General features: G+C 37.8%; 1 protein-coding gene and 1 pseudogene across 4 annotated transcripts in view; one reads left to right on the top strand and one right to left on the bottom strand.

Moving 5' to 3' along the window:
- Window positions 1–22,881, bottom strand: part of SLC9A8 (solute carrier family 9 member A8) — a 121,830-nt gene that overhangs the window by 41,299 nt on the left and 57,650 nt on the right. For all 4 annotated transcript variants that reach the window (XR_013484685.1, XR_013484684.1, XR_013484686.1 and 1 more), the window contains exons 8-10: window positions 20,014–20,157; window positions 17,174–17,311; window positions 14,280–14,386 (exon numbers count right to left, since the gene is read on the bottom strand). Coding sequence is in view for 1 of the 4 variants with exons in the window: in XM_078149871.1 (XP_078005997.1) it covers window positions 14,280–14,386; window positions 17,174–17,311; window positions 20,014–20,157 (389 nt within the window). In the remaining 3 variants the exon portion in view is untranslated. The remainder of the gene's footprint in view (window positions 1–14,279; window positions 14,387–17,173; window positions 17,312–20,013; window positions 20,158–22,881) is intronic.
- LOC110206645 (large ribosomal subunit protein uL6 pseudogene) lies at window positions 3,428–4,024 on the top strand (annotated as a pseudogene).

Genomic DNA, 22,881 nt, shown 5'->3' with positions numbered 1-22,881 from the left:
TAAGTTCAATCTTCATTTTAAGCACTTTCTTAAGTCTAGGCAATCAACAAAACAATACATCAAGCCTTGATTTGTAGTGACTGCATTTCTGAGGTGCAATGCTCACACTGAAACTTTAAAAATCGGTTAGCACTGGTTCCAGCACATCCCTAGGTATACAAAAGATGCTGCCTTGGAAGAATCAACAAGACCTGGCAACAGACTAGATATGGAGGATGAGAGAGTAGGGGAAAGATAATGAGTTCAGTTTTAGACATAATCAGTTTAGGATGTCTATACAGGACATCTAGTTAGTTCCACATATGAGACTGGATGGGCAGAGCCAAGATGGCGGAGTAAAAGCAGTGACTTGCTTGAGCTCTCCCCCAAACCCCTCCAAATACCTATAAAAAGTGGCTCTAAACAAATTCTAAAGTAAAAACCCACAAAAAGACAGAGTGAAACAAATTTCCAGCCCAAGACAACCTGGATGGTTGATCAGAAAGGTATATCGTGCCAGGCGGCTAGAGGAGCACAGTTCAGTGTGGGCACGCAGGCCGTAGCAAACCTGGAGCAGGCCTCAGAGGACTGAATCGCGGGCAGCTGTGGCAGTTTCCAGACTTCTCAATGCACGAATGCCAAAGACAACTTAGAAGGTCAGTGGGAAAAGTCTGTTTCTGCGGTGGTGAGAGAGGAGTGAAGAGTCCCAGCTCCATTTGCTGAGCACTGCCCAAGGCAGGGGCTGCCTCCTGAGCTTCTAGGCCACAGACTGAGAGGGAACCTGGTGGCTGATCAGAAGGGGATTGCAGGGATCTCTCTGCTGGTGCAGAATTCTTCTGCTTTGTGCTTGGATGTGAGTCACAGTTCTGAGGGGAAGTCCTGGGGCAAGGAGGAGCACTGGTGTGGTGGACCTTGTAGTGGCTGTGGAGAGAAAACCCTCACAGTTCCAAGACAGAAAAGACTACTTGTGGTCACTCATAGACCAGAGCACAGGCCAGGAGAGTAGGAAACACCTCACCCTTGATCATAGCACCTTGCAAGAACTGAAAATTTACAGGTCCCTAGAAGTATCTCTGAAAACAGCTGCACAAAACCCCTGAAGCTTGGGACAGTAAATTCTCCACACTGGAAACAGACTCCTACCTTAGCAAAGAGTTTATAACTCAAGTAACTGGCCAGGATCATGAGCAAGCAGCACAAAAAGAGTCAGACTATATTATCTTACTCTGGTGAAAAAGAAGATCAAAATGTACAACCAGAGGAAGACAACAAAGCCAAAGCTCCTACATCCAAAGCCTTCAAGAAAAATATGAATTGGTCCTAGGCCATGGAAGAGCTCAAAAAGGATTTTGAGAAGCAAGTAAGAGAAGTAGAGGAAAAACTAAGAGTGATGCTAAAGGAGACCCCCCAAAAAAATACTGAAGAAAATAACACCTTAAAAAATAGCCTAACCCAAATGGCAAAAGAGGTCCAAAAAGCCAATGAGGAGAAGAATGCCCTAAAAAGCAAAATTGGCCAAATGGAAAAGGAAGTCCAAAAGCTTACTGAAGAAAATACTTCCTTAAAAATTAGAATGGAGAAATTGGAAGCTAGTGACAATTTGAGAAATAAAGGCACTGTAACACTAATCCAAAAGAATGAAAAAATAGAAGAGAATGTGAAATATTTCACTGGAAAAACAACTGACCTGGAAAATAGATCCAGGAGATAAAACTTAAAAATTATAGGACTATCTGAAAGCCAGATCAAAAAAAAGAGTCTAGACATCATCTTTCAAGAAATTATCAAGGAAAACTGCCCTGATATTTCAGAACCAGAGGGCAAAATAGAATGAAAGAATCCACCAATCACCTCCTGAAAGAGATCCCCAAAGGAAAACTCCTAGGAATACTACAGCCAAATTCCAGAGTTTCCAGGTCAAGGAGAAAATATTACAAGCAGCCAGAAAGAAACAATTCAAGTATTGTGGAAACATGATCAGGATAACACAAGATTTAGCAGCTTCTACATTAAGGGACCACAGGGCATGGAATATAATATTCCGGAGGGCAAAGGAGATAGGACTATAACCAAGAATCACCTATCCAGCAAAACTGAGTACAATCCTTCAGGGTAAAAAATAGTCATTCAATGAAATAGGGGACTTTCAAGCATTCCTGAGGAAAAGACCAGAGCTGAATAGAAAATCTGACTTTCAAATACAAGACTCAAGTGAAACATGGAAGAGGTAAACAGGAAAGAGAAATCATAAGAGACTTATTAAGGCTGAACTGCTTACATTCCTGCATGGAAAGATGATATTTGTAACTCATGAGTCCTTTGTCAGTATTAGGGTAGTGGGAGGGGAAAAAAATTATATGTATGTGTACATAGATAGAGGGCACAGGGTGAGTTGAAGATGAAGGGGTGATATCTGGAAAATAAAACTAAGGGGTGAGAGAGGATTATACTGAGAGAAGGAGAAAAGGAAAAGTAGAATGGAGTAAATTATCTCATACGAAACAGACAAGAAAAGGGTTTTAAGTGGAGGGGAAATGGGGGAAGGTGAGAGGGAATGAGAGAATCTTATTCTCATAGGATTTGGCTTAAGGAGGGAATGACATACACAATGGGGTATGGAAATCTATCTTACCCTACAGGAAAATAAGGGCGGAAGGGGACAAGAGAGCAGGGGGTTGATAGAGGGGAAGGCAGAATGGAGGAGGGGATAATCAAAAGCAAACACTTCTGAGGAGGGACAGGGTCAAAAGAGAGAATAGAATAAATGGGGGGTAGGACAGGATTAAGGGAAATATACTTAGTTTTTCACAACAGGACTACTATGGAAGTGTTTTGCATGACTACACATCTATAACATGTATCGAGATTCTTACTTTTTCAATGAGTGTGGGTGGGGAGGGAGGAAGGAAGAAAATTTGTAACCCAAAGTTTTAAGAACATATGTTAAAAAGAAAAAAATTTAAAAAAAAAGGAAAAAAGGGAAAAAAAATGTTAGGGCTACCTAAATAGATCTGAGAATCAAATGCATAGAGGTGATAAGTGAATCCAGGAGAGATGGTGAGATCATCAAGTGAAATAGTATAGGAGAAGAGCTCTTGGCAAATGACTTCAATTTTTTCAGTTTAGTACTAGCAAGTTTCTCTTAAGAGAATACTGGGAGTATAAGCATGGAAGATTTAAGGGTGGATGAAAAGGTTTGGAAAATCCACTTTAGTAAGTAGAATAGTGAATCAATTAGGGAGGTAAAAAGGACTGCCTTGCAGCAGTGAGGGCCTCGTTGAGAAACCAGAGCTGGGCTTTGAACTCAGATCCTCTGACTCTAATTGCTTCTCTTTCCACTATAATATGCTGCCTCCAATATAGAAAATCTTCTATTAAACTGCCAGGATATATATCCTTGATAATATTATCAAGGAGACGTTCTCTCTTTGGCCCATTCGATATCAAAATGAAGACCACTCTAAGCAACCAGACCAACTGACATCCCAGAAAATGTTGACATCTCTCTTAAGGGTCAGACAGTTAATGTGAAGGGGCCCAGAGGAATCCTGTGTAGGGATTTCAACCATATCAATGTTGATCTCAGTCTCCTTGGAAAGAAGAAAAAAAAGGCACTGGGTGGACAAGTGGTGGGGAAATCAAAATGAACTTGCAACCATGCACACAATCCGTAGTTATGTACAAAACATGATCAAAGTGTTACCCAGGGTTTTTGTTACAAGATGAGGTCTCTGTATGCTCACTTCTCCATCAATGTTGTCATTCAAGAGAATGGCTGACTTGTCCAAATCTGAAATATCTTAAGGGAAAAATATATCTGAAGAGTGCACATGAAACCAGGTGTTGCTTGTGCTATTTCTCAATCCCAAAAAGATGAGTTAATTCTTGAAGGAAATGATATTGAACTTGTATCAAACTCAGCTGCCCTGATCCAACAGGCTACCATAATCAAAAACAAGGATATCAGAAGATTTTTGGATGGCATCTATGTTTCTGAGAAAGGCACAGCGCAACAAGCTGATGAATAAGTTGGAAAAGATGCCAAAGGCTGTCTCCTACACTATTTCATTTGATGATCTCACCATCTCCCCTGGATTCAGTTAGCACCTCTCATGCATTTGATTCTCAGGTCTATTTAGGTAGCCCTAAAGATGTTGTTTTTTTAACCTCCAGTCTCACAAGTGGAACTAGATGTCCTGTATAGACATCCTAAACTGATTATGTCTAAAACTGAACTCATTATCTTTCCCCTACTCTCTCATCCTCCATATCTAGTCTGTTGCCAGGTCTTGTTGATTCTTCCAAGGCAGCATCTTTTGTATACCTAGGGATGTGCTGGAACCAGTGCTAACCGATTTTTAAAGTTTCAGTGTGAGCATTGCACCTCAGAAATGCAGTCACTACAAATCAAGGCTTGATGTATTGTTTTGTTGATTGCCTAGATTAAGAAAGTGCTTAAAAGTCAACACTTATTCAGATGTCAAATAATAATACTTTTTGTAAAAAAGAAAAAAAGATAGTATTATCAGGAACATATATGAACAGAAAAGGAGATGGTATAGTTATGAAGGGAGGGTAAGGAATAATAATAGAGGGATGGCCTGAATACTATATTAGTAACCTCTTGTGCTATTAAAAAAAACACAGACGAAATATTCTACCATGTTCAGTGGATACTCTATGAAAGATTTATGACAAAATATAAACTAGAATTATACAGACAGAACATCATGGATTGATGGTGATTTGCACCAGCAGAGGGAACATTCACACTCATGCAATCACTGATTCAAAGAACTATTAAGTTCTTTAATTTTTTATTAAGTTATTAAGGTAAGTAAATCAGAAAAATCACAAGAAAAGGCAATACCATAGGAAACTATACAGCTACTGCTGGAATTTCTGTTTTTAGGATTTCATGATTTACTTTGGCTCTTGCTCAGATTGTCACTCATAGGAACTCCTTCCCCTTAACCTCTGTAATTTCTTACACTGTTGAATACCCTATCATCTCTGAAATTTTGTGATACTGCTCTTTCCTGGTTCTCCTCCTATCTATCAAACTGCTTCTCCTCCATCTCCTTTGCTGATATATATCATTGATGTCACACTCCTTCACTGTGAGCATGTCCCAAGGTTCTGTGTTGGGCCCTCTTCTCTTTTCTTCTATACTCTTTCACTTAGTGATCTCATTAGCTCCCACTGATTACCATTTCTAAGTAGATGGCTCTTAGATCTATATATCTCCAGTCCTACTCTTTTGTGAGCTCCAGAACCATATCACCAACAACCCATTAAATGTCCTTGAGGGATTTCAAATTCAACATGTCCAAAACTGAATTCATTATTTTTTTCCCTCTCGTACTTTCCTGTTACTATTGAGGACACCAACATCCTCTCAGTCACCTAGGTTGTTTCATATCTCACTGTCAACTTTGAATATTCACTCTCACTCAACCCACATATTCCAAGCAACTGCCAAATCTTGTGACTCCTATGTCACTAACATCTCTTCTATACAGCCCCTCCTTTCTATTAATATAATTATTACCCTAACCTCATTGGTAGGGTGAACCTCATGAGGTGCATGCCCTGATTACTTCTTGCCTGGACTACTGCAATCACCTTGTATTTGGTCTTCCTGCCCCAAGCCTCTTTCTACATACTAGAATCCACTTTCCACACAGCCACCAAAGTAATTTTCCAGAATCATAGGTCTGATTATGTTACCTGCTTTGCCCACTTCACCAAACTCTAATGGCTCACTGTTGCCTCAAGGATAGCTTTCTTCATATGGTATCAAAGCTCTTCACAACCTGGACCCTTCCAACTTTTCCAGTCTTCTTACACATTATTCCTCTCCATATGGTCCAGCCATACAAGAAATACATGGCATTCCATCTCCTGTCACTGCATTTTCACTGGCTGTCCTCCATACCTGAAATGCATGCCCTTTTCACTCACACTTCTTGGGATCTGTGGTTTTCTTCAAGATTGCTCCAGTGTTATATTCTATATGAAGTCTCTTCCAGATCCCCCCAGATGCCCTCAAATAACCCCTTTTATTCATTTTGTACATATTACTTATACATTTACATGTATACATGTTATCTCCCCATTAGATAATGTAAGTTCTTTAAGGACAGGAGCTTTTTTCTCCTTTCCTTGAGCAATGAACAGAGTGTTAGGCTCCGAATCAGTAAGACCTGAGTTCAAATTTTGCCTCAAACACTAATGGTGCCTGGTTAGTATGTGGGCATGTCATTTAATCTCTCAGTCTCAGTTTCTTATTCTCATCTACAAAATGGGAATAATTATAGCACCTCCTCCCAAGGCTGTTCAGGATAAAATAGTATAATACACATGAAGCATTATGAAAATCTTAAGATTATATATATCATTAGCTGTTATTATTATTATTCTATTCTCTGTACTTAGCACAGTAGTTGGTACATAGTGTTCAATAAACACTTGCTGAAAGATCTTTTACAGTGGAGGAGAAGAGAGGGGAGGTGAGGGGAAGTGAGTGAACCTTACTCTCATCAGAACTGACTCAAAGAGGGAATAACATACACAACTCAGTCTATGTTTTCCTTCATAGTACTATCATGTATACATTTTGCATGACTACTCACATATAACCTATATCAGACTGCTTGCCTTCTCAGTAGGGGTGGGGAAGTGAAGAAGGGAGACAATTTGAAACTCAAAGTTTTAAAAATGAACGTTAAAAATTGTTTTTACCTAATGAAAAAAAATGCAGGGGAAGATGGCCTAGCCATTCCAGATCTTAAACTGTATTATAAAGCATCAATCATCAAAACTGCTTGGTACTGGCTAAGAAATAGAGTGGTAAATCAGTGGAATAGGTGAAGTATGCAAGACACAGTAGTCAATGACTATAGTAATCTATTTTTTTGATAAACCCAAAGACCCCAGCTTCTGGGATAAGAACCCATTCTTTGACAAAAACTGCTGGGAAAACTGGAAAAGACTATGGCAGAAACTAGGCAATGATCAAAATCTCACACCATATACCAAAATAGAGTCAAAATGGGTTCATGATTTAGATATAAAGGCTGATACTGTAAGCAAACTGGGAGAGTAAGGAATAGTTTACCTATCAGATTTATGGAGAACAGAAGAATTCAAGACCAAACAGAAGATAGAGAACATTACAAAAACCAAAATGGATAACTTTGATTACATTAAAATGAAATGTTTTTGCAGAAATAAAGCCAATGCAACCAAGATTAGAAAGAAGGAAGGCAGAAAATTGGGAATTTTTACAACCAGTCTCTCTGATAAGGGCCTCACTTCTAAAATAATAGAGAATTAAGTCAAATTTATAAGAATACAAGTCATTCCCCAATTCACAAATGGTCAAAGAATATGAACACACAGTTCTCAGATGAAGAAATTAAAGCCATCTATAGTCATATGAAAAAACAATCTAAATCACTATTGATTAGAGAAATGCAAATCAAAATAACTCTGAGGTACATCACACCTATCAGATTGGCCAACATGACAAAACAGGAAAATGATGAATGTTGGAGAAGACGTGGGAAAATTGGAACACTAATGCATTGTTGGTGGAGTTGTGAAATGATCCAACCATTTTGGAGACCAAGTTGGAACTACAAAAATGTGTATACCCTTTGACCCAGCAATAGCACTTCTAGGGCTATATCCCAAACAGATTATACAAATGGGAAAAGGACCCACACGTATGCCACATTGTTTGATGACTAATATTGATAAACTTAACCCTTCCCAGCAATACAAGGATCTAAGACATCTCCAAAGGCTTTGTGATGGAAAAAAATGCTATCCACATCCAAAGAAAGAACTATGGAGTTTGAATGCAGATCAAAGCATACTATTTGCTATTTTTTTTCCTTCTGTTGTATTTTGTTTCCTCTTTCTGGTGGTTCCTCCTATTGGTTCTAATTCTTACTTACAATATGACTAATGTGAAAATATGTTTAATAGGAATGTATATGTATAGCCTATATCAGATTGTGAGCTGTCTTGGGGAGGGTGGCAGGGAGGAAGGGGGAGAAAAATTTTAAACTCAAAAGCATATGGAAGTGATTGCTGATAAATCAAAATAAATTAATTTAAAAAGAGTAAAAAAAAAAAGAAAATTACAAACTCACTTACTTTCTTCCTTATTGACAATATGATGTTGTTAGGAAGTATTCATCAAGGCAAAGAAAATTCCTTAGGTTTTAAAAAGGCTCTGAATCATGCCCTGCTTTCCTGGACTTAGGAAATACTATTTTATTCCAATCCTTTGCTACCTTCAATTCATTCTGATAGCAAAATCTGAAGAACTCAGCCAATTTTTAAATTATGGGCCATAATTCTATACATAGTCCTAATTTAAAAGTATCATGTAACAAAATAGTAGATATAAAAAAATTTGGACACTGACTTATAGAGACTCCTCGGCTGCAATAATACTTCAGGATTTCAACTCCCATGGATCTCTAATCTTAGTATTTAAGAGGTTTTATTTTTTTTTAAATCTGTGCTCTAGTTTTCAAATGGCCTTGTTTTCCTTGAATGCCTCTGTTTGAATAAGGCTGTCAACTCAGTTCATAAGTAAAGATAAGGCTCTACCATTCTCTCCTTGAAATAAAAATCAATACTTAAAAAAAGTCTAAGCAATGTCAAAGTAGAAACTTAATCATCTGTTTTCAAAATCAGAAAATCACAGAAATTTAAGAAAGGTTAAGAAAAATGAATAAGCATTTATAGAACATCTACTACATAACCAGATACTATACTAAGCACTTTTACAAATATTATCTCATTTGATCCTCAAACAGTCCCGGCAAGGTAAGTGCTAGGACTTGCCCAGGGTCACAGAGTTAGCAAGTCTCTTAAGACTGGTTTTGAATTCAGGTCTTCCTGACTCAAGGCCTAGTACTTGAACCATTACACTATTACATTATTAAGCTGCCTAGCTCAAAAATACCTTAAAGATCTTGAAAATTGTCTAGTCTAATTCCCTACTGGAATGTATATACTTTGAGGGAAGGGACAGTTTGTTTCTTGACTATATAAGTCCAATGCTTTCTACTCTACCTACTCTTTAAAGTAGGTAATAAAAGTATGATTATCCACAGTAAAAGAAATTGAGACTAAGAAGGGTTCAATTCAAGAAATACTAACTGATGACTTGGTGTGAGGCACTGTGATCAGTACAAGATAATTTAAGTAGGGGAAGCACCAGTTATAAGGACATCAGAAAAGTCTTCTCTCAGGAAACAGCACTCAAAGTCGATACTGGAGGAAGGAAAAGATTTTATGAGAGGTGAGACTTTCTGGTGAGGACAACCAGTACAAGGGCACAGAAATGGGAAATGGAATGTTGAATTTGGGGACCAGCTGGTAGGTCAATTTGGCTGGAATGAAGAGTGTATAAAGAAAAGCAACATGAACTATCTAGGCAGTCTCTCAGTTGGTTTTGTTAATTTCATTTTGTTAACAAGGGATGGTTTAAAATGGAGGAGAGAGTCATATGCAGAAAAATCTGTGCTGTACAATCAAAGGACATCAATAAAACTTAAAGAAAAAAAGATGAGTGGCAGCCAGATTGTATGAGGCTTTATATGCTGAGTTGAAGAGTTTGTATTTAGTCTAGAGGCAATGGAAGTCCCTAAAGTTTACTCAGCAAGGGAATTTCATGGTCAGACTTTAACTTAGGAAGATTATTTGGGCATCTCTGTGGAGGATGGATTGGAGAGGCAAGGTTGGGACTGGAAGCTGGGAGATCAATTAAGAGGCTATTGCAATAGCCCAGGCAAACTTCATTCAGTATCTGAACTAGTTTGCTGGTTGTGGCAAAGACATACAGAATCAACAAGACTTGATAAGTCAGAGCAATAATTAGGGAGAGTCAATGGTTTAAGATGACTCTGAGTTGTGGCAGCAAAGAACTGGAAATTGAAGGGATGCTCATCAATTAGGGAGTGGCTGAGCAAGTTGTAGTATATGATTATGATGGAATACTATTGTACTGTAAGAAATAATGAGCAAAACACTCTCAGAAAAACCTATAAAGACTTACATAAACTAAAACAAACTGAAATGAGCAGAAGCAGGAGAACACTGTACACATAGTAATAGCAATATTGTACGATGATCAACTGTGAATGACTTTTAGCTATTCTCAGCAATATAATGGCTCAAGACAACTCCAAAGTACCTGTGATGAAAGAACTCCTCCAGGGAAAGAACTGATGGAGTCTGAACGCAGATTGAAGCATACTATTTTTCACTTCATTTTTTTCATGGGTTTTTTTATCTGTGTTTTCTTTCACAACATGACAAATATATGGAAATACGTTTTACATGACTTTACATGTATAACTTATATTAAATTGCTTGACATCTCAGGGAGGGGGAAATAGAGAGAAAGGAGAGAATTTGGAACTCAAAGTTTTTTTTAAAAGGACATTAAAAATTGCTCTCACATGTAATTAGAAAAAAATATTATTCAAGGTAAACAAATCACTTGATTAGAGAAATGCAAATTAAAATAACTCTGAAGTATTACCTCACTTCGATCAGAAACAACAAATGCAGGACAGAATATGGGAAAATAGGGACACTAATGAACTGTTGGTGGAGTAAATGGTCCAACCATTTTAAAGAATGATTTAGAACACAATCCAAAGGGCTATAAAACTGTGCAAACCCTTTGACCCAGCAATAGCATTACTAGGTCTGTAGCCTAGAGATCAAAGAAAAAGGAAAAAAACCTACATGTAAAAAAATATTTCTAGCAACTCTTTTTATGGTGGCAAACAACTGAAAATTGGGGGGATGCCCATCAATTGGGGAATGGCTGAACAAGTTTTGGTATATGATTGTGATAGAATGCTATTCTGCTATAAGAAATGATGAGGGGAATGGTTTCAGAAAAACCTGAGAAGACTTATATGAATTGATACAAAATTAAGTGAGCAGAACCAGGAGATCACTGTACACAGTAACAGCAATATTGTAATGATGATCAACTGTGAAAGACTTATCAACTCTAATCAATACAATGATGTAGACAATTATGAAGGATTCAAGATGAAAAATGCAATCGGGGGGCAGCTAGGTGGTTCAGTGGATAGAGCACCAGCCCTGGAATCAGGAGGACTTGAGGTCAAATCTGACCTCAGACACTAGACACTAAGCAGCTGTGTGACCCTGAGCAAATCACTTAACAAGAGAGAGAGAGGGAGAGGGAGAGGGAGAGGGAGAGGGAGAGGGAGAGGAAGAGGGGGAGAGGGAGAGAGAGGGAGAGAGAGGGAGAGAGAGGGAGGGAGAGGGAGAGGGAGGGAGAGAGAACGCAATCTACCTCCAGAGAGAAAACTGATGAACTCTGAGTACAAAATGAAGTAAAATTTTCTCATTTTCTTTACTTTCGCTTTTTTTGAGGGAGTAATATGGCTAATATGGAATGTCTTGTATGCTTTTACATGTATAATTGATATATTGCTTACCTTCTCAGTGGGTGGAGGAGGGGATGGAGGGATAGAAAGAATTTGGAACTTAAAATTTAAAGAAAAAGCATGTTAAAATAATTTTTTTAACTGTCAAAAGCTGGAGAGATGTCAAATAGAGTGAGGCTGAGAAAAGGCCACTCAGTTTAATAAGTAAAATATGCACAAGGGTTCTGACTTGTATATATTTACAAAGCTATTGAGTGTTAAAATTAAGACTCAAACCTAGATCTTCTGACTGCCACTTCTATGCTTTTCCCACTGTAATACATTTAACATGTTTCATATTTCAGTGTCTGGTGGATTTTATTTCCTGCCTGTAAACAGAGGATCACTGATTTAGAGCTGGCAGGGGCTTTCAAGGCCACTAAATCCAATTCTATCATTTTTTACAGATGAGAAAACTGAGGCACCAAAAAAATGGAGTGACCTGACTAGGGTCACACAACTAAAAAGTGTCTGAGGCAACCCCAAGGTTTCCTGATTCCATGTCCAGTGCCCTATCCTCCAAGTCAAATGCCTCCTATTCTTTTGCTTGTATTAGAGATCATGGAAGTATATTGAACTTGGGAGCCAAGAGACCTGGGTTTAAGTCCCAGTTCTGCCATTTACTAGCTCTGTGAGTATGAAAAAGTCATTTCATATCTCTGAGCCTCAGTTTCCTCACACATTAAATGCAGATAATCATTGCTGCACTATTTAACCCATGGGGCTGTTTTGAAAATAGCATTTTATAAACTTCCAAGTTACTACAGAAATGTTAGCTACAATTCCTGTATCGCTCAGGTCTCCAAATCCATGAATCCCATAAGAAATCAGAAAGCATTGTTGTTCTGACTCAAGAAAAGCCAAGGAATGAACTCCCAGGTCACTATCAGAAAATCCACACTGATGTATTTAATATATATTTTCCATCAAGTAGTCAATGCTCATCTAGGAGCAAAAAATAAAATTGCTCAGAAGGAACCATGCTTTTACCTTTTTTGGTACCTTTAGCATTTAGCCCAGTACCCTGAATAAAGCAAAAGTTTAATAAACACCTATTGATGATAATGATGATGATGGCGAGGAATAGAGGTAAAAATAAGATGAAATATATTGTTCTTCAACATTTGAGGGGCAAAGTTTACTTAGATACTAAAATCTAGGAAGGACAAGGGAGAAGGGGAGAAACTTAGAATGAAAAATATTAGAAGTTTTACAATCCTGCATGAGGTTAAAATATGAAATTTATAAACAGTTCCCCACTTCACTAAAATGACTAAATGACTTTTATTTCTTCCCTTGTAATAATAATGATGATGATGATAGCTAACATTTATATGGCACTTAATATGGGCAAGGCATTGAGCCAGACTAAGCACTTTTACAAATATCTCATTTCATCTTCACTATTATCCTGGGAGGTAGGTGCTACCATTAGCCCCATTTTATAGATATGGAAACAAAGGCAAACACAGGTTAAGTGACATGCCCAGAATAATATAGCTAGTAAATGTCTAAGACTGGTATTGAACTCAAGTCTTCCTGACTTCAGGCCTAACCACTGGACCACCTAGCTACCCAAAAAGAAACCATATGACCATCCCATCAGTATTTACTCTTCTTGTGTTTCTCTAAGGAACTTACAAAATCATATATGCTATCTAGGCATGTTATTAGACAGCAAGCTTCTCAAAGTACAATGCTCAACACATAGGAGACAATTTTCTGGCCGTCTATAGAAAGTAAGTTGTTGAAAGACAGAAATCTGTTCATTATTATCTAAATGGGGCCCATGAGAAATCATCATGGAACAGAAATTTTAAAAAATTTCAAATGTCTGGTAATTATAATAAAACACCCTTCATACATATATGGAACTTAACATTTCTACTGTGCTTTCCTTACAACCCTGCAAGGTAGATGAGGAAGTTAAACCCTAGAAATATTCAGTAAATTGCTCATGGTGACATAGTTGATTAGTGTCTAAGCAGAACTTGGGCCCAGATCCTCTAAATCCTAAGCCTAGTTAGTGCTTTTTCCACAACATTAAACTGCCCCACAAAGTGACAAAACACAAAATACATAGCACTTTGACACTTCTCTGAAGTGCATATAAAGTAATATTTGTGTTATTTTATCTGTGCTCCACGAAGACAGAAAAACTGTGTCTTCCCGAGGGCTCTAGTCCAAGTAGGTACTTAATAGATAAAACTGTATTTTGTTGTACCTGCCACCAATACTAATGAGAAAGGCAAAATGTCAGATAAGAGAATAATACAGATAGAGCTACAGACACTAGGTTCCCAGGTTGAAATTCTTAAAACTTCTAAAATTATTTGGACTCAAATTTTGGAGTCCAAAACTTTAGTTTTGAATCCCAGCCCTCTCTCACTACTAAACCCTCAGTGGTGGCAAGGTCTCACTTTCATCTTTGTATCACTTAGTACACTGCTGTCCAGGCACATAGTAAGAGCTTACTTAATGCTTCTTCACTGACTATATGATCATAAGCAAGTCAATTAAACTCTTTGAACCTCAGGTCACAACCACAGATGGTCTCTAATATATCTTTCCTGCTGAGATAAATATGTAGTTCCAGTTCTCAGGTTCAATTCCTTTATTAGCCTTGCGCAAAGCTCCCAACTGTGCCCCAAACCCTGAACAAGCATTTTATTATCAGCATTTAGCTATAAGGATGATAGTTCTACTCTAACACCCCCTGGATAGTCAACTCAAAGTTCATATCCTACTGAGAAGGAGCCAGCACATCCTTATCACTTAATTTTCATTCATTCTAAAACCTACCTGAGAGGGAGATGCCTTCTGCAAGCCCATAAGGAAGATATGCAAAGATAATCATCATCCCAAACTCCAAGGAAGGTGTCTTCCTTAAATCAATATGCTTTAATACTTGAAGCACCAAACGTTATGGAAAAAGAACCCAAGAACAATGTATTACAATTTCAGAAAAGGTGTAAAACTGCTGTTTTTGTCCTCTGAGCAATAACTAGATATTGAAGGTTTCAAAATAGCCCTAGGTTACAACTGAAAATAAATAACTGACAATCATTTAATTTAACTTTGGAAGGAAATTAAATGTTAGAGAAAGCAATGTAGAGAATACTATATACAAAACACTCAGGTCTTTGAATTCTTTTAAAAAAAAGAAAAAGAGGGGCAGCTAGGTGGCGTAGTGGATAGAGCACCGGCACTGAAGTCAGGAGGACCTGAGTTCAAATCCAGCCTCAGACCAAAGACTTGACACTTACTAGCTGTGTGACCCTGGGCAAGTCACTTAACCCCAACTGCCTAACCAAAAAAAAAAGAAAAGAAAAGAAAAAGAAAAAGAAAACCAGTAAAGTAACCACAAAATCAGACTGAATTCAAACAATGGAAATCAAGACATGGAATCAGAAGACTGGATTCAAATTCCCTATTACCTGTGTGACATTTTATACAAGTCATTTAATGTCTCTATTTTGAGTTTTCTCCTTTTTAAAATAAGAGATGGGAACATGACTAGAATCACGACAGTCAATGCAGTAAATGAGAGCTTCAGGATACCTGTACTATTCCTGGGCTGCTGATTCTATCTCCCATGTGCTACAATAACCCACAGAGCCTGGGCTGCAGCTTGAAAGCTCAAAGGCCTTTTCCTGACTCTCCCATTTCAGTGCTTTAAGAGTTCAGTTCTACAGGTCTTTAACTGGAGGCTGAATAACCACTTAATTAGAGGACAGTCACGATTCCGGGAAGTATTATACTAGTTGGCCTAAATTTCCTCACCTGTAAAATAGGGGATAATAATGTCGATCCAGCCTACCTCAAAGAGTGGTTGTATGGATCAAATGATACATAAGTAAACCTTGCAGTATTTATATGGCTTTATGATTATAGTCTTTTGATTTTGACAGGGAGAGTAACTCTAATAGGCAATAAGCTCTTGTTCTGAAAACATTTTATAATAGCAATAATAACAATCATATTTATTTTAGTGCTTTACAGTTTACAAATTGCTTTATTTGCATTATCTCGTTTGAAACTTGTGACAATCTTGTGAAATAAGTGAGGCAGGCATTATTATCCATACCTTACAAATAAAGAAACTGAGGCTCTGAAGGGTTAAGGGGCAGCAGAGGGTATCAACTGATCCCCAATCCAGTGTTCTTTCTATTACATTCTGTTTCTCTCACATAATTCATAGTCTAGTACCCAGCTGTGGCTTTTCTCCTTATTCTTGGGGAATCTCTAGAACTAACCCTCTCTGATGGAGATGGAGCTCTTCTACATTAAAATACTCCCTAGCCCCTAGTCATAAACATCTCTTTCTTTTCTCTCCCTCACTACTTCTCTCTTTCTGTCTCCATTTCTGTTTTTCTCTTTTTCTGTGTCTGTCTCTTACACACACACACACACACACACACACACACACTGGATTTTCTCTATCTCCTGGTATCCGATTACTTAGCTCTAAAGCAAATTTAGTTTTCTATCAAAAATGATGTGAAAAGGAGAACAGGAAATTGGAAAAACTTTCCTTTTATCCACCTACTTCTACTGGTCCCAAGTCAGACAAGAGCTCTGATCTACATTGCCTACCCACACCAACAAAATGACAAATTCTTAAAATACTAAAATAAATCCAGACAATGTAAAAAGCCACTAGATTTTTTGAAAAATTACAAGTTCACAGAAAAACTGTAGGCAGTTATCCTTGATGAAAAAGACAGTCTGTTTCAACTACAAAACAAATTGTCTCACAACATGGCCTAGGTAGCATGCCTCATCATGGCATGAGGCAGGCCTAGAAATGGAATGACAATTGATTCTATTTTAGATACAATAGGCTTTATGTAAAGCAACAAAAAGATAAAAAGTATCTTTTGTAAACAAACATCTCTCCCTAACTGGGTAGAAGATTTACAGGCTGTTTTTTAACCAAATTAACAAAAACAGTTTAGATGTAATTTATTTTACAAACCCATTTTCATAGCCTAGAAGACAATATTTCTTTTTTTTTTTAAAAAAATACATTTACTATTTATTTTTAACATTCATTTTTTTAAATTTTTGAGTTCCAAAATGAGACAGTATTTCCAATGTGGTAACTTTTGAGGGGGTTGACATTTTCAAATAAATTTAATTTTCTTTTTCATGGACATGAAAACTGGGATACATTAATTATGTCCAAAATGTAATTAACAAGAATTGGGACTTTAGAAGACACATCCTATTTCACCAGAATTACATAATTTATAAAATTGCAACCTAATTATGTTTTAACAACTATAATACTACCTTTTATATATCAATTTGTGATTTGCAAAGTACTTTACATCTGTTGTCTCATTTGATGCTCACAACTCTACGTTGTAAGTAGTACAAGTATTATTTTCCCCATTTTATAGATGAGGAAATTAAGGCTCAGAAAAGTAAAGTGACTCTCCCACAGTTATGTTTCAAGGAAACCTCAGAGCTGAATTTTGAACCAATGTACCTTTAGGGGACAAATTTTTAAAAGCTCAGTTATTAATTTAAATATTAGTAAAACCAAATAAAAGCATACCAAAATTATCCCTTACACAAAACCTTAATTTAAAAAAAGGCACACTTCAGAAACATTAAAAGATGGCTAAAGAAATGAAAATGAAGGGGAAAAATTTATCTAATTGTGCAATATATTGCTTTCAAAGGATATTAGTGCAGAAATTAGCCCTGTTAGAGTGCCGAGTGCAGCCGAGCCAAAGAACATCTTAAGGAAGTAACCAAGGGCTTGTAGAAAAGTCTGCCACCCACTGACATCGGACATATTTTTTCTTGTCAAGCCTTCAGCTGTGCTAGCAATTCAAAGGAAATGGGAAAAAAAAAGAAAGAAATTAGAAAAGTACTTTCCCCAGGCATTGATGGAGGGAAAAAAATCTATAATAACACTTTAAAGCAGAATTTCAGAGCCTCACAGAATGGCAGGGCTAGAAGGTACTTTAGGACAGCTCGTGTTGTTGTACCAAGAAATCAGCGAGCAAGACCCAAACGTAATTTAAGATGTGGATTTATTAGAGCTCGGCTGCAAGGGGTATGCACACCCAAATCAAGCAGCCCCGATCAGGGGTTGAGCTAGGGTTTATATGGAAAAGAGCACGGGAAAGAAATGCCAGGAACACTGATGAGGTAATCCAAAGGTGCAGGTGTCTTTGGGGGCTTTGGGTGGGAAAGTACAGAGAGTATACCAGACAGGGAGGGGGATGGATCTTCGGAGTCTGGCAGGAGGAAGAGTCCTTGGGCTGGCCAAGGACACCCCTCTCCCTCTGTCTTGATGAGAGAATGCTCTGCAACAACGGAAAGCTTTCTCACAAGACAGGAACTTACTAAGGAATTGGGAGGCTTCCAGAGACATGATCTGAGGGCTGGGGCCTGAGCAGCCCAGCTCTGTGTAGCTGTACCAGGGAGAGAGATAAGGGTCATGCTGAGGCCCATGCATGAATAACTGCTAGGCACAATGTCCTTGGTCAGAGACAGCGTTTCTGAGACTAGGGAGAAGTTGGGGCACAAGTATAAGCACAAGCACCTGAGCACCCCATCATTACAGGTCAGAGATCACACAAACCAGACCAGGTGTCCTGGTCTCTGGTATAAACATAATTACCTAAAGCAATTATATTGCAAGCTTTCTTATCCATTTGCGTTGGAGACATGGGCTGTGCTGAGCTATGCAAGAGTACATTTCGCTATTGTTTAAATTTAGGAGGAAAGAGGTCTGGGGGCAAGATTAAGCAGTAATTTCTGCTTTCCATGGCTTAAAGGGCCCTACTACCTAAATGGTAAAATAATGTTCTGCATTACAGTGTTACAGTTAAAAAGGTCCTTTTAAAAAAGGGGGTCAGAGCTAAAAGCAGCATTAGAAGTCTAGTTCAACACTATCACTTTACAAGGAAGGAAACTAAAGCTCAAAACAGGCAGGTAACTTGCCTAAGATCAAAAAAGGAATTACAGACGGTCCCAGGACTAGAGCTCATGTCTCCTTTCTTGATACAAATACAATCCTGTATGGCCCAAATTCACTTGGACTGGCCATTCCCTTACCCTTTCTGATTCAGTATTTTCTCATATTTTATTTAATAATATTAGGATTTTCAGAGCTTAGAGAAAAAAATGACAAGTCTGGAACAAAACTCATTCCATTGTGCTTAAATTAGGCTTTGGCTGGAGAGAATCAATAGATTCAGTGGTAAAAGTTAAAAAGAATGAACCTTCATAGAAAAAAATCAAAATTGAAAGGAATTTAATGAAGGTTAATATAAAAGCCCTTGAAGAACTGAAAAACTAAAGTAATGCAAAAGAAACAAATACTGGCAATTCATTGCTGGTTATGAGGGAAAAAACGCCCAACAACATTTCATGCCAAAATTCAGCTTTCTATGAAGCTAAATAAGATAACTTGCCAGACTGATATTTTATGAAATGTCCCTCTTAAAAATAAGCAAATGAGCATACTCCCTCAAAACCAGGGGAATACACTGCAACTTTGTTGGAAGAGCCTTTGAAACAAGTCAAAGTTAATCAATGAAACAGCACTTGTATCTTAGCTTCCAAAAGGCCTTTGAAACTTCTATAATTTAATTAGCCTTAATTGCCTAGAATTCCATTTCCTAAAAGGAGGAGAAAAGGAAGAAGAGCTTCCTGATCTTTGCTTTTGCTCTCCTTTACACACACACCAGACAGAGCAAGATGAAGCAAATTATATTTTATACCATTATATCTTGGAGATGGAAGGGAACTTGGAGGTCAAGTCCAACATCAGTACCAACACCACTCCTCCCTCATTTTACAGATTAAAAAAAAATTGTGGACCAAAGAGGTTAAGGGATTTGCTTTTAACCATACAGCAAGTTAGTGGCAAAGCAGAGCCCTGAATTTAGGTACTCAACTCCCAATCCAGTGTTCTTTTCTCCATAATGTGCTAACCTTCAGCTAAAATGAGCAAACCAGTATTAGGGGAGTAAATTTGAAATGATCCACAATTCATTTCCTTTTACTGAAAACTCCATTTCTCCTACAGCAAATTTTATGAGTCATATTCAATAGACTAGACATGGCCCTATGAACTGCTATAGCTAATGCAAAGTTGTATCATTCTACTCAAAAGATTGCTTTTCTCATGAGTATCACTGGAAATTGGAGGTTTATTTTATTTTTTGCTTTTTGGTGAGGCAATGAGAGTTAAGTGACTTGCCCAGGGTCACACAGCTAGTTGTGTCAAATGTCTGAGGTCAAATTTGAACTCAGGTCCTTCTGACTCCAAGGCTGGAGCTCTGTGCACTGCCATCTAGCTGCCCCTGGAGGTTTATTTTTAACACCTTCCTTTTGTAGGATCTGTTAACTCTAAAGCTGATTACAATAATAAGCCAAGATGCTACTAAGCAAACAATCCTATAAGGCAACTATACATTTAATATAATGACTTGGAAATACTAGCTGTTTGGTTTCAGATACTTTTTAGTTCAATAACCTTAGTTTTTCTCCTATACATATACAAACTTACTTGGTCAGAACAATAGAGACTGCATCATTGAGAATGCTTTCTCCAAAAACTAACATGTTAAGAACTGGATCCACATTAAGTGCATTGAAAATAGCAATAGTAGCTACTGGGTCAACAGCAGATATCAACGAGCCAAATGCAAAACTGTAAGAAAAAGGAGAAAGGGAAACTGTAACAATACTTTTCACAAGGCACATGGTACCCAAAGAATGACAGTTTGTGTCCCTAAAAAATAAAAACAAACTATCAAATCCAAAAGATATTATAACAAAAGAAGACACATTATGAATAACTAATTATTTGTGGCATTTGTTCAGTGTTACACACAGTAAAGCCCTGGGGTTTCAGAACTGCAAGACTCCACGAATATTTATCAAGCATCTACTTAGTGTGTGCAAGTAGCTGTGCTAGACACAGACACATTTTCCCTACCTTCAAGAAGATTACATTCTAAATGGATGAGGGTAGTAGAAAGGAGAATGTAATATGTATACAAATAATCAAAGCCAAGTCAGGTCGTGCTCTTTTGTCATGCAAATTCTTCAACCCCACCTAACATTAAGGGTTTGGATATCAAAAAATTAAAGTCCTTAAATGTTGGACTTTTGAAAGATTTAGAGCAAAAAAGCCATGGTTTCTAAGAATCCACAAATCAATTAATAAACATTTATTAAGCATCTACTATGTGCCAGGCACTGTGCTAAGCACTAGGGATATAAAAAAGAGGCAAAAGACAGTTCCTGTTCTCAAGGAGTCCACATTCTAATAGGAGAAACAACATGCAAACAAATATATACAGAACAAGTTACATACGAGATAAATAGGAAATAATTAACAGAGGAAATGCATTGTAATTAAGAGAGATGAAAGAAGACTGGTGGCAAGGAAGTTTAGAAGATCCATACAACAGCTGTAAGTGCATAAATCCCTGAATCAGCTGAGTAGCAGTGGAAATTAACAGGACCGAAAGTTCCTAGGAATATGATAAACATTCTTCCTGTTAGCCCTGCTTAAACCTTGAGCTGTCTTTCACTCCTTCCTCACCCCATAATACAATCACTTGCAGAGTTCTCTCCAAGAAGCACTCCTAATTCTCCCATCTGTCTCTACAATGCCCTGAGAAACCACTTCACTCAGAAAGCTCACTCCACCCCTGCAGCTTTTCCTTCTAATTAGTTTTTCCCAGAACCTCCATTTTAAGGAGGAGGCCAGGCCTGCACATCTTCATTCCTGTCCAGGTAGTCCTCTGAAGCCCCCCAGCCTAGTAATGTCATCTCTTTCTCCTCCCTCCCCTTTTCAGCTTCCTTTTATGTGCAGTCTTCCTTCATTAGAATGTAAGCACCTTGAGGGTATCCCCAGTACCAGGCACACAATAAGCTCCTAACAGATGCTGGTTGATTTGACTTGAATTCTGCTATTTCATTTGAAACAGTTATCTCTTGACAAATAGCAGACATAACAGGTATCTTTGAGTATGTTAAGGGTTGTGACATCAAACAGGGCCCAGACGTGTTCTGCTTACCCAGTCGGCAGAATTAGAAGCAAGGAGTAGGGGAAAGTTGAAGACAGAAAAATGAAGACATGGTGTAAGGTAAATCTCTCCCTTCCTCCATTGCCTCATTTAAATTTTGTTGTTCTGAACTTAATATAAACAACAACACAGAAGGAGGTTGGTACATGAACACAAATTTCTTCCTCTCTCTCTTTACACACACACACACACACACACACACACACACACACAATGTGTGCACATATGTGTATATATGTATATACATATACAAATATAGATAGACAGATAGATAGATAGATAGATAGATAGATAGATAGATAGATAGAGAGATAGAGAGATAGAGAGATAGATAGATAGATATTTCAACCTAGCAGAAAGGAAAATGTAATAGACGTATTTTGAAGTGGAATGGGTACTCTAGAAGTATGCATCGCATTCCTCTTCACTTATAAGTCTTCAAATCAAGCATAATTCAAGGTAAAATGTGATCAGGTCACAAAGCAAGTCAGGCAGATGATGGTTTACATCTTTTAAACACTGAGGGGAGGACTTCTGGGAGCCAAGACAGTAGAGTAAGAAGAAGTCGCTCTCACCCTCCCTTGCTGACCTCTAAAAACTCAGAAAATATCTACCCAGGAAAAACCCTGGAACAACTAAACCAGCTGAAAGACAAGGTGCAGAAGTCTTGTAGCCCAGGAAGCTTGGGGGATTAAGGGGAAAGGTCCATCTCCCTCTGGTCCCCTGTGCTTCTGCAGGAGAGCTCAACTTTAAATGCCAGGAAATAGGTAAATACCATGAGCAAAAAGCAGAAATGGTCAATGACCACAGATTCTTACCATGGGAACAGGGAAGATCAAAACACAAATTCAGAAGACGACAACATTGTTAACACACCCACATCCGAAACCTCAAAGAGGAATATGAACTGGTCTCAAGCCCAAAAAGCCTTCTTGGAAGAGCTCTAAAAGGATTTTAAAAGTCAAATAAGAGAAGCAGAAGAAAAACTGGGAAAAGAAATAAGAAGTATGCAAGACAGAATCAATAGCTCAGAAAGGAAGGATAAAAATTGACTGTAGAAAACAAGTCCTTAAAAAAATATAATTGGCTGGAATAACAAAAGGTCCAGAATATCAAGGGAACTAATGAAAAGAAATGCAACAGAAGGTGGCCTAGCTGTTCTAGATCTTAAATTGGATCATAAAGCATAAATCATCAAAACTACTTGGTACTGATTAAGAAATAAAGTGGTGGATCAGTGGAATAGGTTAGGTATGCAAGACACAGTAGTCAATGACTATAGTACTCTACTATTTGATAAACCCAAAGACCCTAGCTTCTGGGATAAGAACTCACCA

The sequence above is a fragment of the Phascolarctos cinereus genome, unplaced genomic scaffold (genome assembly GCF_003287225.1).
Source record: "Phascolarctos cinereus isolate Bilbo 61053 unplaced genomic scaffold, phaCin_HiC Scaffold_2;HRSCAF=192, whole genome shotgun sequence".
Classification (NCBI taxonomy): domain Eukaryota; kingdom Metazoa; phylum Chordata; class Mammalia; order Diprotodontia; family Phascolarctidae; genus Phascolarctos; species Phascolarctos cinereus.
Note: the sequence above shows the minus strand (reverse complement) of the source record. Positions and strands in the feature narration are given on the sequence as shown.